A 20,786-nucleotide genomic window follows, 5' to 3' on the forward strand; every position below is an offset into this window, starting at 1 on the left:
AACTAGAAAAGCATATTTTTGTAAGATATAAAGTGTTTTCAGTTTGGACCCCAAGAAAAAGAATTATAGAGGGAAACACCTTGTATTTTGGCTTGGTGCATTTTCAGATGTAGGTATGCAGATCTGTATGCGCAATTCCTTTCTTGGTTTCATGCAAGAAAGTGCACCAGGTGGAAGGAGCAATTGAAAATGCAGCTGCTGGGTTTTTTTGTTTTCCTTTCAGAATAGTGAACCATTCACTGGGGGAGGAGTAAGCAATGACAGAATTATCATAAAGTCATTACCCCAGACTTTGTAGTCAGCACAAATCATAAAATTGATATGTTAAATACAGCTTTCACTCTCATAAGCAACTAATCCTTTCTCGTATCTAGTAATACCATAATTCAGCATAATTAAAACCCTTCATGCATGTTTTCTTAAACATCTGGGTATAAATACTCCAAGGAAAAATATGTCACTATGAAAAAGAGTGGACTTGTCCTTGAAAAGTGATCTCATATTGTAATTCCCCTTGGGAAAACCATTCTACAGTTCAGGTACAAGCTAAATCAATAAACTCCTTAAATTGCTGTTGGGTTATACAGGTTATACTCATTTTCTAACCTTCTTGGAATGTGTAGTGGTAAATAGAAGTGTCTCCTTTATGGCCTCCTGAAAGACTGACTACTGTTCACTTTGATTGTGGGAATTTGTAACTAATCTCTGTGAAAGCTTGGATAACTTCTCACAGTCAGACTGCTCTTCAGTGATACTTCCAAGCGCACTAGGAAAGGTTGTTCAAACCAAGTAATTATACTGGGAGACAGGATCTTCCCCAAGACTCTGTCTATGTTACCTGAGGTCAAATAACAGCAAAAAACTGCAGTTGTTTTAAGTTCTCAGTGTTTCCAGAAAAGCAATTAACATTTTTAGCTCTCTCGAGACTAAGCTGTTACCAGAAAGAAGTTGAAAATAGATTCAAACTTACTGATGTAAGTTACTTAAATAAGTTTCTTAACTGACGAGAGATATTTAAGTGCAGTTTGACCATCACCTTTTTTTCTGAACGTAGGTAAATCCTTGCACATTTACAGCATAGGAGCACAGTTTTCAGAGAGATGAGAATACATGCAGACTAACTGTCCTGGATCTTCCATGATCTTTCTTTTTCTTGGGTGAGGAATTAGGAGGATTTTTAAATTGTGACTAGAGCTGTTCAAATTTTAATTCACTTCTTGAACACCTTTTGAATGGACCTCTTTACTTTTTAATTATGTATTAGTTTTATATGTGAAAACAAATAATCAACTGACAATTTGGGCATCTAGTAAAATTTAAACTCCTACAAATCATTTATAGACTGGAATACATGGGTTACTATGCTGATAACCTGGAATACTCTCTGCATCATGAGATGTATGAATTCAAATGATCAGAGCACTGGGCTCCAGTAGTCCTACAGCCTGTTCTTTCCAATTTTGATATAGTTGTTTTAGAGATCGCTTGAGTGAAGATCACAAAAGACAATGCAAAAATTAGAAAAATGTGTGACAGTCCTGCTAACAGAAATAACAAGTATAGACAGTTTCATGAAGTTAGGTCTGGCTCAGTTCTGATCCAGTAAAAATGGGCTGAATACAAAGTGAAGGAAGCTCTTCTCTTTCAGGAGAGAAATGATACCAAAATATATTGAACCATTCTCCTTAATTTGTATATATGGTGAGTCTCAGCCATGTTGATGTACCGTTCTTGGAAAGAAACCTTTGGTCTCACAAAGTGTCTCGATGAAGTTAGATATGCAGCATTTTCTTCCCTTGAATCTGCAAAGGAGATGTCATTCAAAGCAGATATGGAATAAGAGGAAAAAACGAATGTATGGGCACAGCTGTTCTATGTCAAGCAGACATTCTGTGAGCAGATTTTGTTCATGTAGTTCTTGATGCAGCCGAAGGAGTGCCTATATCACTGGGAACTTGATAAAAATAAAAACTTTGGAGTGAAGTTCCATTTTGTGCCATCTAGAGATATACCAGGTGCTGGCTGCTGCTGGAGGCATATGCAGAGGGAGGAGAGAGTGTCTGAGAAAAGGAAAGTCTATAGGAAGTGAGATGGGCATTTGCTTCCAGCATTTGCTTTTTATATCCACTTATTACCATAGATGCATTTCAGCAATCCAGAAGGATTTTCTCTACAGAAAACACAAATTTGCATGAAACTTGATAAGAACATTGTTCTCTAGCACTTGATTTGCCCTCTGTATGTGGTAAATTTAGCTGTTTCTTCCCTCCCCATGTCATTCTCATTATGATGTATTCAGAAAATAAGTATTTTCAATGAATTAAAAAGATTGTAGTGGGATGGTATAGAAACATTTACATTTGCACTTGCTAATGGTTTCTTTTCTAAAGTATGCCGTGACCTTTGAAAAACATCTCAGATATCTGTAGTTCCCACAGAGTCTCTAAAAAGCAAATATAAAAGTTGTAAAGTTAGCAATACTCTTTCACCATTCCAAGGTTTTTAAAGATGAAGCTGTCAGTTGAAAGTACAGCATACACCTGTAGTTTGTCTTTTAGTTTTTCCTTTCTCCTTGTCACAGGAGCATCACGACCTTGTCTTGATCAAGAGTTGGGTAACTGAGTCTAGTGAGCCCTGGCAAACAGGACGATGCAAACAGGAACCGAGTGTGATGAGCCTTGGTATGGTGTGTGGATCAGCAGATAACAGCAGAATAATACCTGAAAGTGCTGGAAGTGTACCCACAGTATCTTTGAGGGCTGATTTAATTGTAGGCTTGTACTGACACCCAGTTATAAAACCAACCGGTAGCAGAGACTGGGGGAGAGGCAATGTAAAAAAGGAGGGGGATAACGCTCACATGATGCCCATCTGCCACCCAGTTCAAAACACTGGGACCCTTTGCAGAAAGAACTGTGTTTCCCCTGGGCATGACTGTGCCAGCTCGTTGGAGTGGCAGTGGGGGTGCACCTCAGGCACATGCATGGGGTGTACGTGTGGCTGTGAGTGTGAAGCTCCCCCCAACGCAGTCAGTCCCTTGCTTAGCCCTTTTCAGAAGCTGAGGTTAGCAGTGTCTCGTTATCTGGTGTTCCTTTTCTTCTTGTGGCATTCCTGTCTGTTCACTAAGGATGTTTATTCCAACGAAAAAAAATGATCCAGTCATCAATTCGGATACTAAAATGATAGACGAAAATCCAATGAAAAAATATTGTGTTTGTGAAGTGCTTTAGGCGCTGGACAAGTAAACACAGTGGGAACACTGATGGAAAGAAGGGAGCAAATTACCTGAATGTTTTTTCATAGACTTTGAGTGTTTCCTGAAATAGAAATGTTAAGCGAAAACCACCGAAATTTCATTAAGAATTGATCCCAATCTCACCAAAGTCCTACACACCAGTGAGGTAGGTTTCAGAATGGATGGATGACATGGTGATTAACAAGTGCAATTCCTATTAACCTATTTTTTTATTATAAATATAAAATTTTATATCCAGGTTTTTGGAAATACAAATTCACCTCAGAAGAAAATATATAAATCAACCTAATGTAACAATGTAAAGCGTGCCTGTTTTGCTGATTGATTCTCTCATGTTATCCGTTGGAGTCTATCCATTCACACATTATTCTGTTTTATTCAGATGTATTACTGATGAATCATCAAGCGATAAATATCACAGGCAGTTTTTATTAGACAATTACATTTTATTAAGCTTAATTGTATGAAGACTAACTTGATACAGACTTTATAAAGAGAAAAATCAATATGGTTTTAGGTATTGGTCCAATGGGAGTAGCAGCTGTTACTTAACTTATTATGTATCACTTTTTTTAAACTTGAGTTTGAGTACATTTTTGAGGGAAACAGAAAGAAGCATTTCACAGGATAAAGAAGTGCTGAAATAATATACATAGCTCTGTATATCATCTATTTAAAGGAGAGCCACAAAGTAGATAGATATTGTGATATATTGCAATGTTTTCTGCACACAGCTATTTCTGGATAACTGTCTGTGGTTGAATTTGAGAGGACTGTATCTCTCTTGTACAAATTTGCAATATTTTTGTAAGTGTTGGATAGAGAAAAATTTTGCTTTTATGTCCCTTTCATTTATTTTGCATTTCTTGTTCTTTAAAATCTACCTAATTTATTTTCTTATATTCAGCTTTTCTCTTTTTAATGTTTTGGAAGTTAACGCTTTTTTGAAGTTACTAGTTCTCTTGCTTCCCAGGTACTTGTGTCTGTTCCTTGTAATTTTTATTCACTAGTTGTTTTACAGTTTGTTGTTCCAAATTTCCCTGATGTAAATTATGCTGAAAGCAGTATTTTGTTGTTAAGGAGTCAGCAACACAGCAGTGGACCTCAAGTTCTTTATTCAGCCGTCTTCATTGCTTACTCAGGCCTTGCAAATTCTTTTGAGCTCTTCAGGTATTTCTGACTCTCATTTAGATTTCAGTTTGCTCTTCAGAACTTCATATTTATTTTCAGCTGGTTCCATATCTTCTTTTCCACTCAATCACTGTTGTTCTTTTTCTGTCTTTTTACAATCCATATTCTCTCCTATGGGACCACACTTTGATCCTTAGCAGATGCAGCTGTATTTTTCTCTTCAGCTTGCCTGCCTTTTCTCTTTACTTTTTTTTTTTTTTTTTTTACCTCAGCATGTCACATTGAGAGATACAAATGAAGTGACATTATGGCTAAAGTCAAGATAACAGTTTTGGTTGGTTGGTTAATATATGACCCTAACAAGCAATGTGTTTTGGGGCTACTCTTTAATTGTATTTGAGACAGAAATTAAGTACATCTGTACAATTCAAGAAAAATGCCTAATACAGTAGCAGCAAAACCACACTCAATTGTTCTCAATAGACTAGGGGCCTCCAGTTAAGTACAGCTTATAAGAACATGGATTTTTAACCAGAATAGCACTTACGCATAATTGGGCTTTATGAGTATTTTAAGTGAGTGTTTGAAGTTTAGTGAGGACAAAGTTCAAGATGTGGAGAAAAATTTTTGTAAGTTATGAGTTTCGGAAGTGAAAAAGACATTCTGAATGTGTCAGTGGGACAGCTACAGTCTTGTGCCACTACAAACACAACAGTAACAAATAATTATTTCAATTATTTTTGAAATATTGAAGATCTTAAAGAAATGAGTTGCAGCTTCCGTGGTTCTGTGTTTTGTACAAGGACAAGAAAATAACATCTTGAGAAAATCTGTTTTCTCTGTGAACAAGTTAAAGGTGGTTTCATACCATAAAGACAAATTTAATGGTGAATTGTTCAGAGTTGTACTTTCTGGAAGAAAGTGAACTGTACAGTTGTTTCTGTCTATCCTGCTTGTTGTTCTAATGCCACTATAAAAGGATGAAGAGCAGGGACAAGGACAGACCTGCTAACAGAATTGCTGAGTGGGTGACTTATGCGTTATAAGGACCTTGGGTTTGATTTTTCTCATTTTGCACCAGATTGAGTAAAACAAGTATCTAGAAATCTTTCTGCGAAGTAGAGCAGAATATTCCTCTTGTGTATCCTTTACGAAGTGGTCTTCTGAAGGGATTTGCAGGGGTTTTCTTTTGTATAATTATCTAGCAGATGGATTTAAAAAAAGGAAAAGGGGAGGTTTACTGCAGTCAAGCTACACCCAGATAGTTTTGGAAAGTTTACCAAGAGTCCAAGACAGATTCCAGTATGCCCTTGGGTGAGGCTTTGATACTCTAAGACTGAGGATGCGTTGTCAGAACAGTCAACTAAAGCTGACAAATTTTTTAATAATGTCTGGGAGCCAGCATAAGAACTTTTATATTTTTCTTATATTATGTGGCTTTTGTAATGATTTCTATACAGAAGGAAAAACTTGGTTTTATCAGGTTGTTGCTATTGTCTTTTTCAGACACGTGCTTGCTCTGCTACCACTCTAAGCTAGTCAGAAGACAATTTAACATTACTTGCCTGTCTATCCTGTATTTTATCCTGTTAATTTAGTAGCATCAATGTAATAAGTTCACCTCATGCTCTTGATGCTTTTTAGGTTTGTTTTTTTTAATTCTTTGTTTTTACAGCTGTGGGACATCCCCAATGTAGCACACTTCACACCCTATATTTGGGAATCCTGTTATCAATATGCATTTATTTACTTAATATCTTTTGGTAATAATGGTTTGATTGGTGATATATTGACATATTGATGTAATATTTTAGAGCTGTCCCAATGGATTTGAAAATTGAATGAAAATCAGGAAATATTCACCCTCAAATCAAAAAATATGCAAAAGTGCAGGCCTACTGTTCTCTGATTATAGCTGAATACACTCAGTCATTCCAGATCAGCCAGGTTCAGTAGCAGATAGGACTCTGGTACAGGTGTTATTCCTGAATCTCAGATGTCAAAGTGCATAAACAAAAATGAAGTATTAAACTAGCCATATGGCTTGTCTACAAAACAAATAAGAAAATAAGTTGTTCATATTTGATGCCTTTCCAACCATGAGGTTGTCCTTACTTATGTGCCCACTGTATTTTAATTCATAGCACTATGAAGGAGAAAAAGGAAACATTAAAATGGGATGTGATAGATTTGTTCACAAGAGTTTCCATGATTCGGGAGAAAAAAACGGAAAATACGTGCTGAAAGTCAGAAAACTTTTTTTTTTTATATATATATTCTGATTTTGTTAGTGTATGGAAATACCTCCCAGAGGTGATGGCAGAAGTTCCAAGGCTTTGCGCCATTGTGAAGAGCAGTAAGGACTCAACAGGAGAAGATGATAGAATATTCAATAAAGGTTTTCTTCTTGAGTTTCTGAACTTCTGTAAGAATGTTTGGAACAACCTTAATCAAATGGAGGGGGTTTTAATTTCTTCATTTGAAAAATATTAGTATTTATTTTTTGTAATGATCTAGGTTGAATCACATTAGCACCAGAGCATGTGAAAGAAGAGAGGAAGAATTATACTGAACAGGCTGTTTTATTCATGTTTGAGCAGAACTAATGTAGAAGTTAGGATGCAACAGCAATTTCAAATATTTGGAAATTGGGAAATTGGAAAAATAAATAAGTTGGAAATGGGGAATATGTGGAAAAAAAAATGAGAAATGTGTTGCTGCAAGACATACCTAACATAATCATATTTTGTAACGGTAGGAGTTTAAATAGCAAGGAAATGTCTGTCTTCCAAATTTTAACATACATATATTTCTCTGCCTCAAACCCAATTATTTTGTTAATACCTGCTCTCTCAAACATGTGAGACAGGTGGACTAGAAGTGGAGGTGCAGCTACATCTCGAAATTCTTAAGCAGTGTAAAAATTTTGAAAGTCTGTAACTAAAGTGGTTCTCAAAGGTGATGCCTTTCTAACAGGGCACTTGACTTTACCACGGAGGCTGCTTGACGTGAGGGAGGCCGTGTGGGCAGCCCTGGTGTGAACCAGCAGCCTGCCAGTCTGTGTTGGTATCGCTAGTGGCAGTACGACGCGCGTGTCGGTCGGTTTACTGTTGTGATCTGGGTATTTGTGCAATTACTACTGTACCAACTGAATTCAGTTGTTGTATTCAGCAGCTTTGTTCCATCTTTGGCCTTTCACAGAAAACATGACCCTGATGATGCTTATTGCCAGGCTTCCACTGCAGTCAGTGGAAGAGACAAATCTTGCTAGAGAGTGATTCAGTCCCTAGTCCCTGTCTTCCCTGTCTGAAGGGGTTTGTTCTTCTCCATGAAACATCAAAAAATATAAGGGGATTAACCGGTGTCAGGCTGCAGTTAACCTTTATGAATAAGCTGTGTAAACGGGCTGCCCTTGGTGTTGGAGTGCAGAGACAGCGGATCTGGGCTGCCTTGTTTGGGAGCATTCGCTTCAGTGAAGGGACTTTAGATTTCCTTAGCAGAAATCACAACTATTTCCTTATTACAGTTCACATTATCAATACAACTTCCAGGTCCTCCCAGGTCTCTCTAAGTTCAGGAGAACACTAATTTTCACACTGTTTATTTGCTTTGGTGTTTCTCCCAGCCCTAATAACTACTCACAACGCCAGCACTTAACATGCGTTGTCCGTAAACCAGGTACATGCTTGGTCACCAGGCCATGGATTCAACACCTCATTTTCTTTTCTTGGTGTCTCTGAGCAACTCGGCAGAGTCAGGATTTAATTTCAGAAGATTCTTAAATACTTGCGGTGCTAGGTAGTGACTGGTGAGGAATTTAGGATCTTGGTAGTAAATGAAGGGTTAGTCAAGCACCTGAGTCCCCTCACTACTTGTATCACCTTTATCCTTACTTTTTAAGATGCTAATTTGAAAAATTATTTACTCGTATATTAAGTGGTTTACACTATGGTTTATGGTTTAATGCAGTAAATCTAACTTAGTAGTGTTAGATGTTTTGAGAAGTGCAATATGACACAAAGGTTGTAGCTTATCATTAGAACAAGACATTTTATTTTTCAAAACAGAGTAAAGGAAGCTAGTTTAACTAGCTAATCTTATACCGTGTTGTTTGCCCTTCCACAGCCAGTAGAAATGTTAAGTGGACTTTGAAAAGCTAGATCATACTGGCAGCTGATCTCACTATGCATGTTCTTAGCATGATTACAGGATTCTAGCTTGAATTTAAAAAGAATACTCCCGTGGCATGTCTCTGCCTAGAAATGCATTAGACGTAGGTTTATAAATCTCATTTGTGTGCACTTTTATATATGTATACATGGGGTGGGGGTGTGTGTGCATGTTTACGTATATAGAAGGAAATTATTTAGGACTAATTTCTAAACTTGATTATAGCTGATCGGTGACCTTTACTAAACTAAGTTATTAAACAGTGAAACAGATTTTCAGAGGATACCGATTGACAGTTTTGTCAGGTGAACAGAGCTATTTCAGTTTTGTATCAGCTGAGATAACAGCTTAGAGGGAGTGAAATTTCCTATAGATGTCATGATAAGGTTCTTTTTTTATTAAACAACAGAATTAAATGTAAAATTCCAAAACAACTATGAGATGAAATTATACAGCTACCCGAGACAGAAATGTTAACCTGACTGTATTTTAAGAGATGCTGGAAAAAAGCATTGCTGGTTATCTGAGGAGACTAGTGTAACAGTATGGTATTTAAGGGTAATAACATTGAGGTCATCGACAAAAGTTTTAGATGTGCAGTAGGAAATCAGGCCGAAGGCAGTATTGTAGACATAAATGATGAAGAATATCAGAACTGAAAAGGGTAATGTTAGCTATCGGAGAAAGAATAGTTTTGGTGTGAATGGATTTCCTATTAAAGATTAACTCCTGTAGAACTGATGTGAAAAGTCAACTGTGCATACAGGGGACAAGTCCACATTTATGCAGTCTGTATGTGAATAGTTGTAAAGACTTTAATAACTTCCTTTCCAGAAGATGTCTGTTCTGTATTACAATTGTATAAATCTAGTAAGAATTCATTTCTCTAGGTATTGTGCCTACTGAATGATAGTTTGAAGAGGAAAAAAGCTCAACACATTTATCTGTATGTTTGGGGCAAGGAGTTATTTTTCTGTGGGGTCAATCACACATGGGGTTTTATACAGTCCGTCCTCATGATGATGCTTTTGTGGCCCGTGCACTTTTCAATGGATGAAGACACGTTGTTTTTTTTCTTTGGGCTGTTATTTTCAGTTTCTCGTTATTTGTGATGATTCAACTTGCTGTTTTATTTCCTGGGGCCAGATATCTACACCAGCTGCAAGTTTTCAGAAATCTCCTTTTGCTCCTTTAGTCATTGATGGGAACTGACAGTTGTATCTTTTCCCTGATGAGTCATTGATTCTACACAGCTAAGAGTCTGCCAAAAAGATGCTAGATTGTTTTGGTTTATTTACAAGGAGTGCATAAAAAAAATAAGAGGAAATAGATGTTAAGGACCTGATTCTTTAGCTGCTAGCTATGTAAAAACCAAATGAAATGCACCAGCACTGCTACCATTTTGGGGGCTATTAAAGTTAGAATAGGTCAGGCACTTAAATCTACTTAAATGGTCATAACCTGCTATAATTATATCTGTACTGACAGTGTGATTTGGTTTTTTTGTGTTTTTTTTTTTTTTTTTTAATTGTTAACAAATCAGGCCTGGACCACACAATTAAACGTTATTCTCAGTAAGCAGGGCTGAAGCATTCCAACCAAGTATTTTACACAAATTATGAAGGTTAGGTAAAGAATTTTTTTTTGTCATCTCACCTTAAATCCCCAAGTTTTCCTGGTCATTTTTCTTCCCCTGTGCCCCCCCCCCCCCGCCCCCCAGACTGAAACACAGTGTTTAGATAATGCCCAAATACAAAATGTGTAACGTAACTGCCATTTGAGTACGGAGAATGGTTGTATCGGACAAAGGTTGGATTTCAGCAAGAGCTAATCTGTCGATAAACTTAATGCTGATATTTTTTTTTTCCAAATATAATTGTTACTTCAGAATTGACTGATATCAGATTATTATATACACTATATCTTCACACTTTACTTGGATAACCTGATCATCATGTTTGTTGATCGTTAATAAACTACTTCCCTCCCACTGAATCTCTAGTTAAAAAGGCTCATATTTAGAAAGACAGAAAAAACAAGTGATACAGCGTTCTGTTTTCATTATAAATTATTTCAGTTTCATTTGCTTATTTTGCAATTTTAAAGATTCTTTTCTTCAGCTTCCAGATATGTTGATTTAGAATTGTGGTGAATCTTTTTATCCCTTGGATATAAACCACATTTGTGTGTACACATCTGCCACCAAGAATATCTTCAAAAGATTGCTTTGGAAACACCTAGGTAATCATGCAATTTGCAAGTGTACTCTGTAAGCAGTATTTACTGTTTATGATGCATGAAAAAGTGTAGAGTATACTTTTTTCCTTAACTATTGCTGCTTTAAAAAAGGAGCCAAACCCATGAGGCTGTGACCTTCTCATCCTCTCACCTAATTTTCCTATAATTTACAGTAGAATTTCCTAAATTATTCATCGCAATTGGAGCAGAAATGTTGGGGTTTTTTTTTAAAAGTGGTTTAAAGAATATAACTGACAACACATTTGCTGAAAGAGATATCTATTTATATTCGTCTGAAGCTGCAGATTGTATTTCATTTTTCCATTTTCTTTTAAGGGCTGGGTTTTGTTTCCGTCAGGGACTTCTATGTACGGTAAATAGTTGAAATCTTTATAAAAGTTTTCTTTCAAAGACAGGATTTGTAAACCTAGTGGGAAAACAAAATCAATTTTACTTTGTCCTGACATAGTATATATTATTCAGTGAGAAATAAACTCAGTCCTGATTTTGAAGAAGCTTATACCAAAGCTTAACTTCTAGTATTTAAGTGAATAACAGTCAGAGGTGGAGTGATCTCTGGGGCACAAGTCTTTCTAGTTAGTAGACATCTGTCTTTGTTACACACCGAAAATTAGAATCTGTTGAAATGTTTACTATAACTTATTAAACCATGTCAGTAGGAATAATAGAGGGGTCAAAACAGCTGACAAAGCTTAAAACTATAAGTGGGTGTCATACCCTTGAAAAGAAATTATATTGGGATTTACACCAACACTCCATCAATAGGCTCATGGTAAAAGCAAAACAACTTGCAATTAGAGTACTACAGAAGACCTTAACATGCAGAGTATTGCTAACTTGTTCTGTTTCATAATGAACATTTTTAAGAGGACATTCATGTGCTAAAATGATAAATATTAATTTTAATCCCACCTGGATATGCTGATAATGACACTTTATTTTGCGGAATCGTGTAGCTGGTTTAACCTAATATTCAGAGACCATATTTAGTCTGTGTATAATTTCATGATGGGTTTCCTAGGAATGGGTTTAACTTATGTTGACCATGTATAAATATACTGCAGAGTAGAGAACTCTGACAGTTTTTGAGGATTGGAAGATTTTGGAAAGTCACTGGCATTTCATGGTGTTTATGGCAGGGTGGTACAGCGGTGACACGTCACGTTCACTGGGTCAGCTTCTTCCAGAATTGTACTGTAGTGCAAAACTGGCGTCCAAGCTCAGCATAAGCCAATTTTTCAGTTTAGGGCTTCTTTTTCTGGCTGCAAGAATCCACTGTCCCTCCACATCCACATAATTTGTCACTGAGTTTAACATTTCACTGTTTTCCTACTGAAGTTCCTTCTCTTACTTTCTCCCACATGGTGACGGATGATGCCATGCTTCATTCAGGCAGGTACCTAGACTGGGTGTTCTTTCAATTTAAGTCTTCTCTGACTTCAGAGGAATTATATTGATTAAGTCTTGTCGCTATCTGGTCCAATTGCTTTACATCTTGTAGTTTTTTCTTAATTAGGCAAATAATCTTGTTAATCAAATTCAGAGGAGTTTGCTGATACTCATCAGAACAAAATTCTGTGTTTGTGATTATATGTTTTGTAATTGTGTTTTCAAATAGGGAATAAATGTTACTAAGTCATGGTGGGACTACTTTTTGGTTTTTTGAGGTTGTTTTTTAGTCTAACGTTAGCTTCAAGCTTCAAGCACTAAGCTTTTTATATAACAGCACAGCGGCACATTATGGGCGTGCTAATGTGGAAAAGTGACTTGACTACTTCTAGGATAGCCGGCCTATCCATACTTAAAATTATATTGCATATATGTGTGAGAAACCTTCAAAGGAGTGTTCATCAAATGTGTGAGAGACTAAAATTTGGTTATTTAGAATTCAAGAAGAGAAGAATAAGAAAACCAATTGCTTTCCTTAAACTCAAACCTGAGAGTCCTGTTAATATTAAGGAAGTGTAAAAGTGAAGATATATTCAGTTTTGTGGGAGAATGAGAGTTCTTGAATAATTTAAGCAATTCATGATTAGACCACCATATATACAAGTTTACTTTTTTTCACTTGAATTGCACTTTGTTGGTCTAAGTGACACAAGTTTGCAAAGTTGGGACTGAGGTGACCAAAAGAGATGGGGCTAATCTGAGGGTTTGTTCCTTGTCACATGGGTGCAGAGTTGAATTTTACTGTCTTCAAATACATGGGCACTGTTCTTGGAGACAGTGATAAGAATCAAAGCTTGAGATCAGAGATAATATTGTCCAGAATTAAAACCTTTTAGGACCTAATAGTTAATAAATCTGATAGCTATGTCTTGCATCTTCATTCTACTTTCTTTTTTTTTTTTTTAATTATCTTCTAATAGTTCTGAGGGTTTGTTTTGTTTTGTGACTCAGTTATGGTAAGTTGGTTGTTGGTTTTTTGTCTCCACCTCCCTGTCCAGTGTGTCATAAAAGATAATATGAAGGAGAATATAAAGGTGTGCATAGTTTATATTAATTTTAATTTAAAGATTCGGGAAAAGTCCTGGTTTATGCAAACCGGTACATATCGATATTTACAAGACAATAGAGTGACACCTGTGCCAACTGAATAGCCATGGGTCAAAATAATTGGGGGCAGGACAGAGGGCCTTTAAATGCTCAAGCTAAACTGGAATTGGAGAGGGGTGTTACTTTAAAGCAATCTTTAAAACAGAGTGTTACCTCTTGCAGGTAATTTTTTTTTTAAATGCAGGCTTTAACTTTAAACAAAAGCATGCCATTTCAAAGGCAAAAGACACCATCAGGCATAACACACTTTTTGTGATGCTTAAAGAGGAATGGAATTGATGACCTTATTGAAATTATTTTAACAGGAGGAAATTCCTCCTTGACCTCTGTTCATTGGCAAATTAAAATGGGAGTATTCTCTGAAGCTTGTCAGGCTGATTACATATAATATTGTTACTGCTGAGGTGAGCCAGCTCTTTTACAGTGATGTATAACTTGTTTAAAATCACACATAGCTGGAGTGCTACCAAAAAAACCTATAGGTGATTCTGTCTAAAACTTATGCAGGAGATTTTATTTACACGGCATGTAACGACCAGAATGCTAATACTTATCAGGTATTCAAGCAACAGTTAGATGTAATTCGTACAGGTTCTTTCATTCAATTTGATAGAAAAATTTGAACTGAACCCTCCATGTAAATAATGCTAAATTCTGCAAGGCTCATAACCTTGGCATATAGATTTTCCTGTAAACCAATGACGAGGGTAACTCCATGGCCCCTGTTTGAGAGAATTTATTTTTGATAACATCAGTTATTCATATCAAGGATAACCAAATTACTTCTAAGTGCTGTTAGTTACTAGTAGGTAAGTGTAGCTGCCTCCTGGCATTATCTCCTTACACTGACTTCACTCCTGTGTCGTCTTACAGTCGTTCTCAGAGGTATTTCTTGTGCCCCCACTACACCTGTGTTTTTTCTTTCCTCTGGTGGATGAATATAATTGAAATGATCTGAAACCATAGTTTCTTGAAAATAAAGCTCATCCACATATTGAAAGAAAAAGTAAAGCTTATCAAGAGAATAAAATATTTTACTGACAGCTGAGCTTTGTGTTTGCCGATACAGCATGTATTAGAAATATTGTAGTTTTTATTTTACCATCCTGGGAAACTTTACAATTTAGGGCGGGTGACAGGGAATCTCTCTTCTTTTCCTATTTCAACTTTCCTCTAAAAGAGAACTTCTACTGTAAAATTAAACAGTTGACCTAGCAGTTGTGCTGAAGATCTTCACTGAACCCTGAAAGCGTTGGGTGCTACATTGCAGACCAAAACATCTCAGTTCTTATGTTGCAGCAGCAAGCAGAAATTGGAGATGTTTTGTACTTTGCAAGATGCAAACTCAAAGAACTCTACACTTTTTAATTTGCAACATTCTACCAAAGCCAAATATAATTATTGCTGAAGCTTCAATATAATGTTAAGATTCTTTACCTAAAGTCTTGTGTTGATGAGAGAGACATTTTTATTCACTTTCATCTCTTCTAGGTATCTGAAGTATCACTTAATATAGAGCAATTTTCCTTTTCCTAACTCTACCATATTTTGTGAGCTGTCTATTGCTAAAATAGATAGGACTGATATTAGATAACATATTTAATTTGCTTTACTGAGTGTCTTTGCTAAAGTGTCTATTCAAAATCCATTAAAGGACCATAAGATTCCTGATTAACTTCAAGGTCTTGGGTATGATTATAAAATAGTACTGATGTGTTGCAGAGCTGAGGTTCTTTTTGCCCCTTCTTAGAACCAAATGTACAGCAAGGAGGAAAAAAATAAAACAAAATTTAAATCAAGTTGTAGAATGAATGGATATTTCAATTCACTGATCAGTCTTCCTCAAAATGACAATTTTAAATGAAAAAGCATGTTGGTTTAGAATTAACTGTAATGTTTGCTTCTTTTCTGAAATGGAATATGAGAGTTGGATCTGTATTTCATCCAACCTAAAACAATACGTGTTGGATTTATTTCATTGTGAATTTTATAAAAACTTGAAAATGTACAGTTACATTCCAAGTAAAAAATTACCATTTTGGAAAGGATAGAATATTTTGACTTATCCATTAATTAACAATTAGGTTTGATTCCTCTTAGCTTACTTGTTACTTCTAGTTTATACTGTAAGGAAGTTTAAGTGAGGAGAAATTGTGGAATAAAATAGATTTTACAAAGTTAGACTAGATCTGAATCTTCATCCTTCCCTCAAAGCACTGGGTGTCACAAAACTTCATACTTTCAAAGTTTTGCTTGGTTTCTTGCATGGAATATATTTTAAAACAAGAAAAATCTCACTCTATGTAGTGTCACTCATGTTAAATGCATCCTTTCTGCCTCCTGTTCGTCAGAGACAATTCACCATTTGCAGTGCTTCAGTCTGATAATTTGCATACTTAGATGCAGCACATTATTTTGACCTATAAAACATCTATTTATCTACATTAGGATAAAGTAAGTTGTTATATAGGTGAACAGGGGGACACAGATTTGGGATTTATAAAAAGCATTGGAATTAATTTAGTTTGGATGAACTAAGACTGTTTTCAAATGCATTGAGTAATGTTTGGAGAATATCTCATGCTTTTATTTTCTGTGTTAGACAGGGCTATGAAGAACTGGAAAGACAGCTCAAAGAAGTCTTTAAGGAAAGGAGCAATATCCTCCGTCAACTGTCGAAGACTTCTAAAGAACTTGAGGGAATTAAAGTAAACCTCCAGGTTAGGTTCTGTCTCAGTTTCTTGTCTATCTTCTTACTTACCTTGACTTTTTCATATTGGTATCTATTTATTACAAAAAAAGTATTTGGTGTTTTGTTTTGTTTTGTTTTGTTTTTAAATATGTGAATGATTATTATTTTGTTGGTCTTGTGCTTAAGTAAACCCAATGTTCTTATGGACAATATCATCCTAATGAGTTGGGCCTTTTGTCAATTTGAAAAAAAAATCCCAAACAAAATACACACCCCACCCCCCCCTTCCAAACTACAATGTGATAACAGAGCATAGCAGAACAAAAAAAGGAAGGGAGGGAAAAAGAATAAGCTGTCTCAGTGGAGTTACCACATGTTTGTCCTGGCAGCTGCTACAAAGGATTCTCTTTGCTGTTGCAGGTTGTGTCTTTGCTGATGAGTTACGTAGACTCAGCCTAGTTTAGCCAGTCACTTTACCTGCCTGACATGCCGTCTGCACAGACTGACTGGATTTACTGCAGGGCATCGCTTTGCAAGTTTAGCTGACAAATTGTGCTAGGTGAGCCTGCAGCTAGAGCTAAGATACCTCTGCATTTAACTTGTGGGTATCATGGGCAGGCTGAGAAGGCAATAGTTAGATTAACTTGGAAGTCAAATCAGCTCCTCAGAGTAAAAAGTAGATTAAAAATCCTACTCTGGATTTGGGGTCCTGAAATCGCCAGAGGTACATTTAAGAACATGCCTGTCTTTTCCAGATATAGACTGTTAGTCTGGTGAAAACATTTAGACTCATTATCAGTTGAGATTTGTCTCTCTGTTTCATGCCATTTTATAGGACAGTATTTTTCCGATTTTTTTTATCTTCGTATTTATGTAAGCTAGATGGGAAAAATGTAAGGAGGATAATCACTATATCTGTTCACAGAGAAATACCAGTACTGTGTATCAGTACTGTGCTATATTATATTATTATGTTATATTGTCTTATATTCCTGACTTACCTGGTTCTAATTCATGTGAACTCTTCAATATTTTCTTCCTTTTTTTTTTTCTTTTTTTTTTTTTTTGGAGTGCTTTAACACTCTTTATTATTGTAGGGATTTTCTTCTTCCTTTTTAGTGAAACGTTTGTTACCTTTTGGTAACAAAGAAGGCACTATTTGGCAAAGTGATACTATGAGATACTTTAGACTCAACACTGCAGAATCCAGATATAGGCAAAAAGCTGTAGTATAATCTTCTGTATATACACACTTGTCTTTGTCATACAATTTTAATGCTTTTAGTTATTTGTTTGTTTCTAAATTACTTATTTAATTTGTTTAGCTTTCATTTAATATTTTAAAAACAACTGTGTGCAGTTACCTCTGCTCAGTTATGATGAAAGAAAAGTCAGGCTATTTCTCCATTTCTCACAAGTGGTAGTATCTGTAATTCACCGAGAGCATTTTATGAAAAGAGGAAAAAAATTAATAATTTCACAGGTGAATAATATTGAAGATCTCTTTGGTAACAGAGTTCTTCCTTTGCTATCAGTCTTTGAAAAATGATGAAGCATCAGCCAAAAATGATGTGCAGAAACTTCTCGAACTGGGCCAAAAGCAAAGGTAAGACCCCACCTCCTTCCTTCTCTTTCCATTTCCAGACTGCAAACTGTCAGACCACGAAGCTCCGTCTTACCTTTTACTTTAATCTATTAACACTACTGTATTCCCAAGTATGTTCTGTCCGTATATATATACTGCTATAACAGTAAAATAAGGGCAGGGAATGTTATTTTGGCAAGTTTTTTAAAGAAATAATGTATTTGCCAATACTGGACATATGATAGGAAATTATATTAAAATGCTATAGTGAGATATCTGGTAAAGAAAGGGATTTTGAATTTCTCAGGAAGGTTTAGTCGTGACATTTTCTTTTTAAAAGAATAAAATTGGAATTTTTAGAAAGTTACTAGTGGGTGGTAATGTCCAGTTAATTATTATTGGAGATGATGTATATTTATTCAGGCCTCTTAATATTCATGAATGTAGACACTCAAAATCACTAGTCATCATGCAAATGAAGAAATACTTGCACTGCATATCTGTGAGAAAGGCAGTTAGGAGAAGAGAGAAGTATTCACTTCAAATTCATTGAGCACTTCAGAAACAATGAGTTTCCCTGTCTGGGAATGTAAGTTCCCAGCCTAGTCCTTAGTCTCAAGTCCCGTAGTGCTTCAGAACAAGCAACTCTCATCATTCTACTTTTCCTAATTCTTGGAAATCAGATCAGCAACTAACAACATAAAACCAGTTTTAATGACTGGAAAACATAACTAATACAGGGATCACCTTTGCTGAAACAGTATTATATAATAGATGCATCTATACTTCATATTTTTCCTTAGGAAAAAAAATATTTGAAAACTTAATAAAGTTCACACTTCTTTTGCTGTTAGAAATGCAATACTTAAATTTTATTGCTGCTGTTGCAGTTAATGGTACATATAAAATTGTATTGCAATAGAGAAGGCTTGTGCTAAAATGACCTTCAGTTCTTCAACACACAACAAATAAGATCCACAATACCATACCCATAGAAGTTCTCACTTTTACTGTGATAGAGAAGGCTCAGATACATAAGGATCTTTTGGGTATTCCGGACAAATCTATTAAATGCTGAAAGCAAGACTTCAGCTAATGTCCTGTTTGAACACTGAGATGTTATATGGCTTGGGTGCAACTGAAAGTATATATCTCAGCATCATGTCTGCCCTTGTCACATACTCCATCCTTCAGACATGAATGTATTTTTGTAGTGGTTTGATTGTTGTTCAGCTTTTATGAAATAGAGAGATTAATTGATTGAAAGTATTAATGTACTATTTAGTGAATAGATCTTAGTCGCATATGAGAAAATTGAGTCTGCTACAGGAAAACTTTACTACATGCTAAAGTATTCTTCCTAATCTCCTCCTTGAATCACCCCTTAAAGTCTCTCAAGGTCCACCCAAAAGTACATTTTGCTTCTAAGGGATTCAGCTATTGAGTATACTGCACAACAGCAGTTTCCAGAGATAGACCTTGGATCGGTGCAATACGCCGGTGAGCAGCCCTCACCCTCCTTCAGGAAATAAAAGGTTTTTACAATATACTGCAAGACAATGTCTCGGAGTTACTGCAAGTACTTGACAGCTGTTTACAGGCTTACTGGACTTCACCTCTAGAGAGGTGTGGAAGTTCAGTGCAAGAAGGAAGTGTTAAAAACATGCCAGGGAATCTCCCTAATAAAATTTCACTAGGGAAGGGTCGCAGTTTATTTGCCAAGAGCCCCAGGCTGTACTTCATCTGGAGTGAAAAACAGTGAGCATAGTGTTATGCTTAAATTTATTGTATTTGAACCAAAATTCAAAATATATCCTAATATTAATCTTATGATCTTCTTTCTTTGGACAAACATGAGCAGTACTTTGATTATTCTCTGCAATGCTGGATGATACAGTGAAGTTTAGAGTGCTAGAATCTCGGCTTGTGTGAGCAGATGTAGTTCTGCTGACTTCAAATTAGATTAATTTTTTTAATCCCTTTTATGTGAATTCTTCAGTACTTCCCAATTTGCAAGTAAACCTTGGTCACTTATTATGATGCCTCAAGTTTTATTCTTCTTGTGCACTATCAGCACTTTGAAATGATCGCATCTGTTTCTACCATAAGAGAGCTGTATTGTGCTGATGGTGCATTGGTTTCATGCTGTCAATCGGCACTTCAATTAAGTCTGTTTTGTACCAGTGTTGCCAAAATTGCTAGAAATAGTAATCAGCCAGCAAGAAAGATGATCCAGCAGCTCACGAGTTCTGTCTGGTGTGAACTAGATGGTTTCCATTCCAGTTTAGTTTTCACTGGGATAAATTATTATCCGTGCAAAAACCCAGTTCTGTGTTGGTCTTCTGTGAAGGTTTATCCACGAAAGCAACAGCCCTGGAAATGTTCTGCAGCTGTCCTGTGAAATAAGTCCCTCTTCTAATTTGCCGCAGCTCCAAACTGTGTCATATGCTGTGGGCAGAAAGAAGAGGCCTGCAGAGGATCTTGGCCCACAGCAATTCTTGCAATTTGGAGGAATTCTCTGACTGCATCAGTAATGCAAAGGAGGCTTTTGATTCAAATAAAGCCCAATGCAAGCAATTGTTCTCCTGGGTTTTTTCTTGTATGCCAGAATCTTGTACTGAATTTTGTGTTGCTTGTCTCTAGAAAAAGGCAGGTGAAGGTTGTTTTATCAGAGCATTATTTATTTATTTACTTATTTAATTTAAAAGCAGGTATAAACTAGTTCTTATTGATAATTTTGGTACGTTTTCAGGAACCTAGTTCCCTCGGATTTTTGGTGCTAGTCCTTTTTGCTTGAAATTATGCACTGGCAGATGTTTTGCACAGCAGACTGTTCAGTAGATGTAAAAGGTGGCCAATTTCCCTCACAGATAATTTTCGTCTTGTGTTGGCACTGTAGTTCACGAGGCCATTATGATTTTATTAGCAAGCCTCATAGACACAGTACATCTGTCTCTTACTCTGAATAATTAAAAGTACCTTTTCTTGAATCTGAAGAAGTATTTCTTAATGGACACTTGTGATGAATCTTGTGTTCTGTGTTTTCAACAACTAGGGAAGAAATGAAATCTCTCCAGGAGGCCTTTCAGAAGCAGCTTAATGAGGCAGCTGAGAAAGCAGAAAAGCAGCAGGCTACT

General features: G+C 36.1%; 1 protein-coding gene across 3 annotated transcripts in view; it reads left to right on the forward strand.

Moving 5' to 3' along the window:
* The window catches only part of LUZP2 (leucine zipper protein 2), a 201,006-nt gene that overhangs the window by 76,713 nt on the left and 103,507 nt on the right, over positions 1 to 20,786 (forward strand). For all 3 annotated transcript variants that reach the window (XM_086472209.1, XM_086472208.1, XM_086472206.1), the window contains exons 2-4: positions 15,975 to 16,092; positions 17,600 to 17,670; positions 20,705 to 20,786. In XM_086472209.1, the coding sequence (XP_086328335.1) occupies positions 15,975 to 16,092; positions 17,600 to 17,670; positions 20,705 to 20,786 (271 nt within the window). The remainder of the gene's footprint in view (positions 1 to 15,974; positions 16,093 to 17,599; positions 17,671 to 20,704) is intronic.

The sequence above is a fragment of the Leptosomus discolor genome, chromosome 12, assembly GCF_034619465.1.
Source record: "Leptosomus discolor isolate bLepDis1 chromosome 12, bLepDis1.hap2, whole genome shotgun sequence".
NCBI lineage: Eukaryota > Metazoa > Chordata > Aves > Leptosomiformes > Leptosomidae > Leptosomus > Leptosomus discolor.